This window comes from Momordica charantia, assembly GCF_013281855.1.
Source record: "Momordica charantia cultivar OHB3-1 chromosome 6 unlocalized genomic scaffold, Mcharantia_2.0 BLBB01000006.1, whole genome shotgun sequence".
NCBI classification, from domain to species: domain Eukaryota; kingdom Viridiplantae; phylum Streptophyta; class Magnoliopsida; order Cucurbitales; family Cucurbitaceae; genus Momordica; species Momordica charantia.
Window position 1 is genome coordinate 4,275,879 of NW_028275164.1, and position 8,021 is coordinate 4,283,899.

An 8,021-nucleotide genomic window follows, 5' to 3' on the forward strand; every position below is an offset into this window, starting at 1 on the left:
AATAAGAAATAAGGAATCATGAGAACGTTACCAAACCGATCTTAAATTGCTGGAAAATTATCTGCAACGAGCCCTGTTTGGCTGATGGGTTGCGTCTGGAGATCCTTTTTCTGTTAAATTATTGAAATGGGAATGGATCCGCTTCTTCACTGTCACTTTGGTTGGTGAGTGGTGTGTATTATTAATTTCAGATTCCATTATCTGACACCCTTGTATCATAAAATTAAACTCTCGTGGTTTAATAAATCACATCAATTGAATACAATACAAGAGATTGCATTATCTTTCATCTTTATCTTTATGAATCAAATGCCATTGCCTATGTCCTGCTTTAGAGTTGAGTAGTTTTCATTTCTTTTTTCTTTCAATTTTTTCTCAATAGGATTACAGTATTTTACACACTGTCAAGCTTGGGTTTTGGTGCAGCCCACTTTCTCCACCGTTTGGCATTTTCTTCTCTACTACGGAATGCTCGTTTCTCGGAAATTTTGATTTGTTCCTTTCCAAGTTTGGCGTTTACTAGATTCATTGGGTTTTCTCTTCTGGGTTTCAATAGTTTATTGTCTTTTTCCCCAACTCTTAGTTCATTAGATTCAACAATTTCATCACATATAGTTTCTGCTCTCTCTGACTCTTTTTTTTATTTACTGGGTAGAAACTCCAATTTGGAAATTGGCAGTACTAATACTAATTAAAGTGTGAAACTTTCCTCTGCCAGACAAAATGGAGAGGGAACATGAACAGCATCATGTTCATGTCTACTACTGCCTACACTTTGCATGCAGTAGCTGTAATGACTGATGAATTTGGGGTGCCTCGTTTACAGTGATATTTGAAGATCCTTATGCTCTTTTTAATGGAATAAATTCCCAACACCATCATCCTTAGCACTCTAATCATTTCAACCCCACAAACGCCCCTTCCCCTCGCCTCTCTTTTTCCATTAATTAAAGAAGATCACAGAGCACCCCAGAAAAGAAAAAGCGAAAAACAAAGGATAAAGAGAAACCCAATCCTCCCCTCTCTCTCTACCTCTCTGCTTTTCGAAGGTATCCCAATGTCTTCCCCACCAACCGCCATTTCTTCACCTTAAAGCTTCCTGTGGCCATCAATGTCATTCTGTAATTACTAGAAAGAGAAAAAGGGGTGGGAGATAAAGGAGAGATGGATGTGGGAAGAAGGAAAGCAGGGGTTGGTATTAGTAGTGTGGTTTCGGGGTCTGTTTGGGAGAGCAGGATGAAGATGGATGAAGTGAAAGGTGGGATTAAGGTCTTCAATGGCGAAGATGGGAGTGGTAAAGATGGCAGAGCTGTAACGAGGGCAATGTCGAAGAGAATTTCTACTGCAACAACTGATGGTGCGGCGGCAGTGAGTGCGAAGAGGAAGGTTTGGAGTTGCGACGGGGCAGAGGGATCTGAGAAATCCCCAGCTAAAGGGAAGAGGAATTGCGACGAATTCAAGAGCCCAATTCAGGGCAGGAAGTTGAGATCTGAGGGGAATGAGGAGAATTCTGTTGCTATTGGGAGAATTGAGAGAACCCCAACTCAGATTAGGAAGTCGAAATCCGAAGTGGGGAGCAGATCAAACAGAGAAACTCATGAGAAGACCCAAATTCAGCTGAGGAAGGTGAAATCGGATTCCATCAGGACGATCGATAATGACAATGCCAAGGCCATTATTGTCGTTGCCGGTGACGGATTCGGTGCAAATTTGGAGCATTTGAAAAACCCAGAATCGGAATCGAACGAAGTCGAGAAGGGAATCCACGGATCTGTTAAGGAAATTGAGAAACCCCAAGTTGAGAATGAGAGTTCTTGCAGGGAATTTGGAGTGTGCCACATTCCGATCAAATCCGCTCAAAACGTGTCGATCGATGATAGCGATGTTAAAGATGAAAACGAAGGAGACGAAGGGGAGGAATCAGAAGAAGAAGACATTGAAATTGAGAAGGAGAGCTTCGATATCAAGGAGATCAATCTTCCGGAACCCAAGAAAGTTGTGAATGAAGTGAAGAGATTCCACCAAATCTACCAAAAACAGTCCCCACCAATTAATAAACATTCCACCGTTTACCAGAATCTCTCAAAACCCACTACAAGTACGTAAAAATCTTCTCTCTGTTCTTTCATCAAATCCCTTTATTGAATCAAAATTCTTGAACATTCTGTCGCATAATTTAATTAGTTCCTGACAATTTCCACCCAGCACCAGATGAGTACCACAGCTTCCAAGAAAAGAGCAACAAATTGCAGAGCTTAGGTACTACTACATTGAATTCTCTCATCAAATTAGTGGGTTTCAAGATTTTGCAACCAAGTTCTGAATTAGAGAATTGTTCTTACTTTTTGGTCAGTGGACTTGGTAATGTGGAAGGATGTATCGAGATCTGCCTTCGTCTTCGGGATTGGATCTTTTGTTATAATATCATCTTCCTACGCCAAGGACATCAATATCAGGTCCCAAAAAAAAATCATATTCAAACCCAATTTTCCATGGCAAAAATCAAATCCAAAAACTAATTTGTTCCCTCTGTCTCTCTTGCAGCTTTATTTCTGTGGTATCATATCTGGGACTCTTCTATCTCGCAGCCACGTTCCTGTACAGATCCATTATTTGCAGGTAATCCTTTTTCTCTAATCCCTCGTGAGAATTTGTTCTGAAGAAGAAGAAGAAGAAGAATTCTGTCATCTTTTTGGGCTGAGTTCTTGTTTGTTAATGGGAATCACAAAATTCAGGGGAGCCATTGATACGGAGCATGTGAGACATGTAGTGGGAGAAGAAGAAGCAATTTGGGTTCTGAAATTTGTCCTCCCTTACTTGAATGAGTTCTTATTAAAGCTGAGAGCTCTGTTCTGTGGAGATCCTGCAACTACAATGAAGGTAATTTTCCTTTTTCTTGAAAAAAAAAATAGTTCATAATCTCAAGAATGTACGGAAATAATGGCGGATTTATTTGGTATAATGCAGCTGGCAGTACTGCTATTTGCCTTGGCTAGATGTGGCAGCTCCATAACCGTCTGGAAAGTCGCCAAATGGGGTAGGAAATAGAATTCCAAATTTGCCCGTAAAAATAAAAGGGTTTATCGATTATTCAGCGAACTAGCACATATTAATTAATTTGAAATTTAATATGTCAAAATTATTTCTGGTAGAGAATTAAAATTGTATACACTTATTTTCATTTGATTTTTGTGTCAGGGTTTTTTGGAGTTTTTACTGTGCCTAAAGTCTGCTCTTCGTACTCCTCGCAGTTAGCAGCTTACGGTAAAATCTCTGACCTAAAATGCCACTTTTGTCCCTTTCACGATACCGTTAAGTTGCGTTCTCGATATCACTCTTCGCCAGCTTTTTCGTACTTTTCTTTCACCCTGCCCTGCTCCACCTCCTCTCTATAATAAAATTACTATTCATCATTTTCATTTTTTTTTCTCTTTTTTTCTTATTTATTTATTTCAATTGTTTTAATTATTATTTGTTTAAATTTTGGTTTATATAATGTTTTGTATTATTTTAGTTTTTATACTTTTAAAATGTTCATTTAGTTTCTTACTTTCAAAATCTCTATTTTAGTCCGAGTATTTTCATAAAGTGACAAATTTGGTCTATATTTGTAAAATCTGAACAATACATTTTGTACACATTTAGAATTATTTAATATAAATATATAACTACATTTCAATAATTGAAACGGGACGAGTGAAGTGTCCTACTAAAAGTAGAATCTAAAAAATAAAAATGAATGGAGAAACAAGACAATTTCTTTTAACGTAAAAGTACAGATACGAAAATAGATGTTCTGAGAATACAAAATAGATACCAAAATAGTATTTAAACCTTAAATTTTTCATCGTCATTTTTTTACCTTGAATTATTTGTTTCATTCTTCTTCCCTTAGATTACTTGTCTATACGGTAGGAAAAGAAGAATTTTAGGATGAATAGATCTAGTTGATCAGAGTTTGACAAACCATATATATATATATATATATATATATGTATAAATTTTAAAATAATAATTGACTGTTTATCTAGTAATTACATGATAGGAAATTTTATTACACTCACTTGGGCTTAATAAAGTGGTTAATTGTTATTGATTAATGATACAGCACATCGGTGATTTGCATAATAAAATTAATAATTAGCTAACCAATGACTTAGGATTGAGTAATAAAATTTTGAGATGAATGAATAAATGATTTACAATTACTAATAATCAATACATTAAATCAAGATGCATAATTAATTATTTTAAAGTATTTTTATTAAAATATTTATTTTCCATGTTGCCATATTTGCAAGCTTCTCACAGACCAATGGATTTGGACATATGTTTGTGGATCTAAAAAATCTTGGTTCTCGTTCAATATGGGCCTTGTCCTTTCCTAGAAGCTTTGGATCGCATAGCCCAAGGAACAACACAAGGCCTTTTTTAATACACTCAACCACATTGGGCCAATGTATGGGCCTAGTGGATCAGCCCAATTAGTAAGATATTTGGGCCTAACGTTTTCTTGGGCCATTGCAGCCAAATTTTGGGTTCGACGATTCGGTGATGCATGGGAGTCGTGCTCCCATAAGAAGGGAGTGGCTGTAGCAATCTTCGTGCTCGTATGGAATTTGTCTTCAGTTGTGGCTCGCATTTGGGCTGGTAATTAATTATTATTTTTCCTTCCTTCTTTTTCCATTATAAATTGTGTTGAGGTTACGGATTGTTATTTAAGGAAATTAGTGGGGCTATACTGCAAATAGTGATAACTAGAGGGCCTTGTTTTGATATTACAGCATTTATGCTCTTCGTGGCGTTTCGATACTACCAGCAATCTATACTAACAGACGACTGGGTGGAGGAGGATGAGGTGGAGGAAGTTGGAGACACGTGTCAAGCTTCTATTGGAAAGGAAAAACATGGCAGTGGGCCCCGTTTTGGAGGTATGACCAATGCCAAGCAAAAGAAGAAATTTTGAGTAGACCCCTATTTTTCATGAAATAAACAAATTTTGTGGACCCTTTCAATTGGTTTCTTGGTCATTTGGTTTTTGTTGCCATAGAAGTTATATTTTTGCGATGTAAATATTTGTGGATTACTTCAATAAAATCAAGCAATCCCCATTATAGTTTTTCTAGAATTTCTTTTGCTTTTGAGATGACATTTGAGAGGTGTTTACAATAATGAACAAATTAAAAAAAAAAACATTATCAAATTAATCTTTAGTTATTGAAGGTTGATATATGTTTATTATATTTTCCATTAGGAGTTTTTGTCCTTGATATTTAGGTGTTTTTTCAATTTTGTTCTTGCTATTTAAAAAGTTTCAATTTAGTTTTTTTAATATATTCAACATTTTTCTACAATATACCATTTTAATTGGCAATCATCAATAATAAACTTGCTTAGTTGATTGGTTTAAATATGAAAAAAAAAAAGTTATCTAAAAGACAGCTTTCTAATTCTTCGAAATTTAGACTTTTCTTCTTTTTAGAGGTCTAATTTCTCCCTTGTATTCATGTCTGTATTCATGTCAGGTAAGTGAGTTAAACAATGTAGTTAAAAAATGTCAAACATCAGGAGTTAAAATTAAAATTTTTAAATGATAGAAAAAATACCTCAAATATTAGAGATTTTTTTTAGTACTAGAGACTTAGTCTTTTAAACATACATATAAAATAAACATAAAATAAACATAGAATGAGTATTCTAAAATGAAGGGATAAGTAGACACATAAGACTCTTAAAGAGCCTAATTACCAAAATAGAGAATGGGTCAGGTAAAAATTATCAACTACTCATATTCGTCTATTTTTAATAAATAAATAAACAAATTACAAATAAAGAAGAAATCATTTTAGGAAACCCTAGGATCTCTCCCTCTCAAGCTCATTTGCCCCCTCGTGAGAACCCAGTCGCCAGCCACCCTTGCGCTAACGACCTCGAAGTCGGATACAACCCAAGCGACCCTCCTTGAGGCAGCACAATGACCCCTTGGTGATTCTCGACGTTTAGAACCAACAACAAAGCACTCCAAGACACAGCCCACGATCGACAACATCTTGCAAATGGCAGCGTGGCTCCCTTGTGTCGACGACGTCCCTCCACAACATAAAACCTGCAGAGGCGACAACCCTCGACAGTGTTTCCTCCACGACGTTGGTTCTCCAGCAGCGATGGTTTCAACCAGCTGCAACCCACATCCCGCGATTATTTCCCTTCCCCCACGACGTCATCCGAACGATAGCAACGACCCTTCATGAACAACAGTACAAACTCAAATCTAACTCAGCGGTTAGTGATAATGACGCTTCCCTTGACACGAGCAGGGGGCAACGACTTGGTGAGGGGAAGTGATGTCACGAAGTAGAAAAATAGTATATAGGAGTATATATTATATAATATATTGGGGTATATTATTATGATACTCTATCGTACTCAAAGTTAGGTTTAGATTATATATATACACCTAACTTATACTTCTCCAAAGTGTTATATATATATTTATATATATATTATATTATATACTGGTCGTTATAATATATTATATAATCTAATAATTTAGTATATATCAATAAAAAGTATATATTAATAAGTTTTTGGAGGAGTAAATATTTATTGAAAAAGAAGGTCAAAAAGAAATTATTGAAAACAAAGACATGTGAAAAAAATGAAAAAAAAAAGAAGAAGATAATTAAAATATGAAAAAATATTTTGGAGGAGTATGTTTATCATATTATGAAAAGAAAAACGTCAGGAAAAAAAGACGTTGATAAAAGAAAAGACACCCAAAAAAAAGATAAATACGCTGAAAAATTAAAATAATAACTGCTCACAAATTAAGCAAAGAATAAATTTGAAAATATAAAATCTTTAATAAATATAAGAATACTTATCTTAATTGGAAAATAAATATATGGAAAGTATCAATACAAATAGACGTAATAAATACGAATGATTTTTTTTTTTTGGAAAATAATAAAATCTGAATGATTGAAATTATTAAAAAAAAAGATAATATAATAAAAAATAGTAATAAAATATAAAAGTGAAATATTTCATCCAAATGGAGATTTGTGAAACAAAATGTAGTGAATTCTAATCACAATCGTCGAGAAACGTTAATCGAATTAAGACATCATTAGGATACGGGCCGGAGCGAGTTCCGATTTGTCGGCCCTTGAAGCGGGGCCATCAAATTCTATGTTTTTTGTGTCGGAAGTGAAGCATGTGGCGATGTGGTCCATAATACACAGAATCGGGTCCAGTCAATGGCCCATGGGCCCAATCAATATCTCTATGTCAGACATAAGATATGGGCCCAGCTAACTTCTGACAGTTCAGCAGCCTGCCACTTGGAAGTAGGGCCTCACAATCAGGATAGATTATGGTTTTCTTTTTTTCCTTTTCCGGGAGTTTACTATTTACACAAAAAAAGAAAAAAAAATTGTTTACATATATTTGTACATGTATTATAAATAGTGAGGACTTTTATAAGATAAGAAAGATTAAATAAAGGCATATGTTATAATTACGATGGTACTTAAAGTAGGATGATTAGTATCTTAAACCGACACTAAAGAGATAAGAAAGAATATAGATTAATGAGATGTTGCGAGCAAAGAAAAAGTAGAAACAGTATTTGAATGTAATGATTTTACTTGTTGTAGAGATAAATATAAGTTTTTACTCAACATATAACTCAACTAGTTAAAATCATATTCGACAAAAAAGTTGGAGGTTCAAATCCTCATCTCTACCGGCATTCAACTCAACAAATGAAAAAAAAAGTTTAATTTCATTTTATGAATTTTTGGGGCTTACTTTCAATGTTATTTTCTCAATTTTGTGTTTGGGGAATTTGTTTCAAATAAATAACATGTTTTGAAACAAATTTAATAAAACGTTTAGATATTTTTGCATTAAACATTCTCTGTTGTTAACGTTTCTGTTTCTTGTTTTTTTAAGAAATTTAAGCATTTTACAACTATATATGTTTCTCGTTTCTTCCTTTTAGGAACATTCTTAAAATA

The 8,021-nt window shown here is 34.6% G+C and overlaps 1 protein-coding gene across 3 annotated transcripts; it reads left to right on the plus strand.

The window, feature by feature from the left end:
• Positions 1-337: 337 nt before the first annotated feature.
• On the plus strand, positions 338-5,128 carry LOC111007258 (Reticulon family protein). Of its 3 annotated transcripts, none has more exons than XM_088126099.1 (9): positions 338-2,098; positions 2,185-2,259; positions 2,354-2,456; positions 2,545-2,619; positions 2,736-2,880; positions 2,968-3,037; positions 3,199-3,264; positions 4,528-4,650; positions 4,785-5,128. In XM_088126099.1, the coding sequence occupies exons 1-9, from the start codon at positions 1,165-1,167 to the stop codon at positions 4,964-4,966; spliced, it is 1,773 nt and encodes a 590-aa protein (XP_087982225.1). In that variant the 5' UTR covers positions 338-1,164; the 3' UTR covers positions 4,967-5,128. The 3 variants fall into 3 exon arrangements, with proteins under 3 accessions (XP_087982225.1, XP_022135249.1, XP_022135248.1); XM_022279557.2 differs by having other exon boundaries at positions 340-2,098; positions 2,212-2,259; XM_022279556.2 differs by having other exon boundaries at positions 344-2,098; positions 2,206-2,259.
• Positions 5,129-8,021: the final 2,893 nt, after the last annotated feature.

Bases quoted from the DNA above. Each gene is read 5' to 3' on its own strand.
- LOC111007258 (XM_088126099.1), top strand. From the start codon at position 1,165: ATGGATGTGGGAAGAAGGAAAGCAGGGGTTGGTATTAGTAGTGTGGTT. The intron at 3,038-3,198 runs GTAGGAAATAGA...TTTTTGTGTCAG, and splicing joins CTGGAAAGTCGCCAAATGGG to GGTTTTTTGGAGTTTTTACT. The intron at 4,651-4,784 runs GTAATTAATTAT...TTGATATTACAG, and splicing joins TGTGGCTCGCATTTGGGCTG to CATTTATGCTCTTCGTGGCG.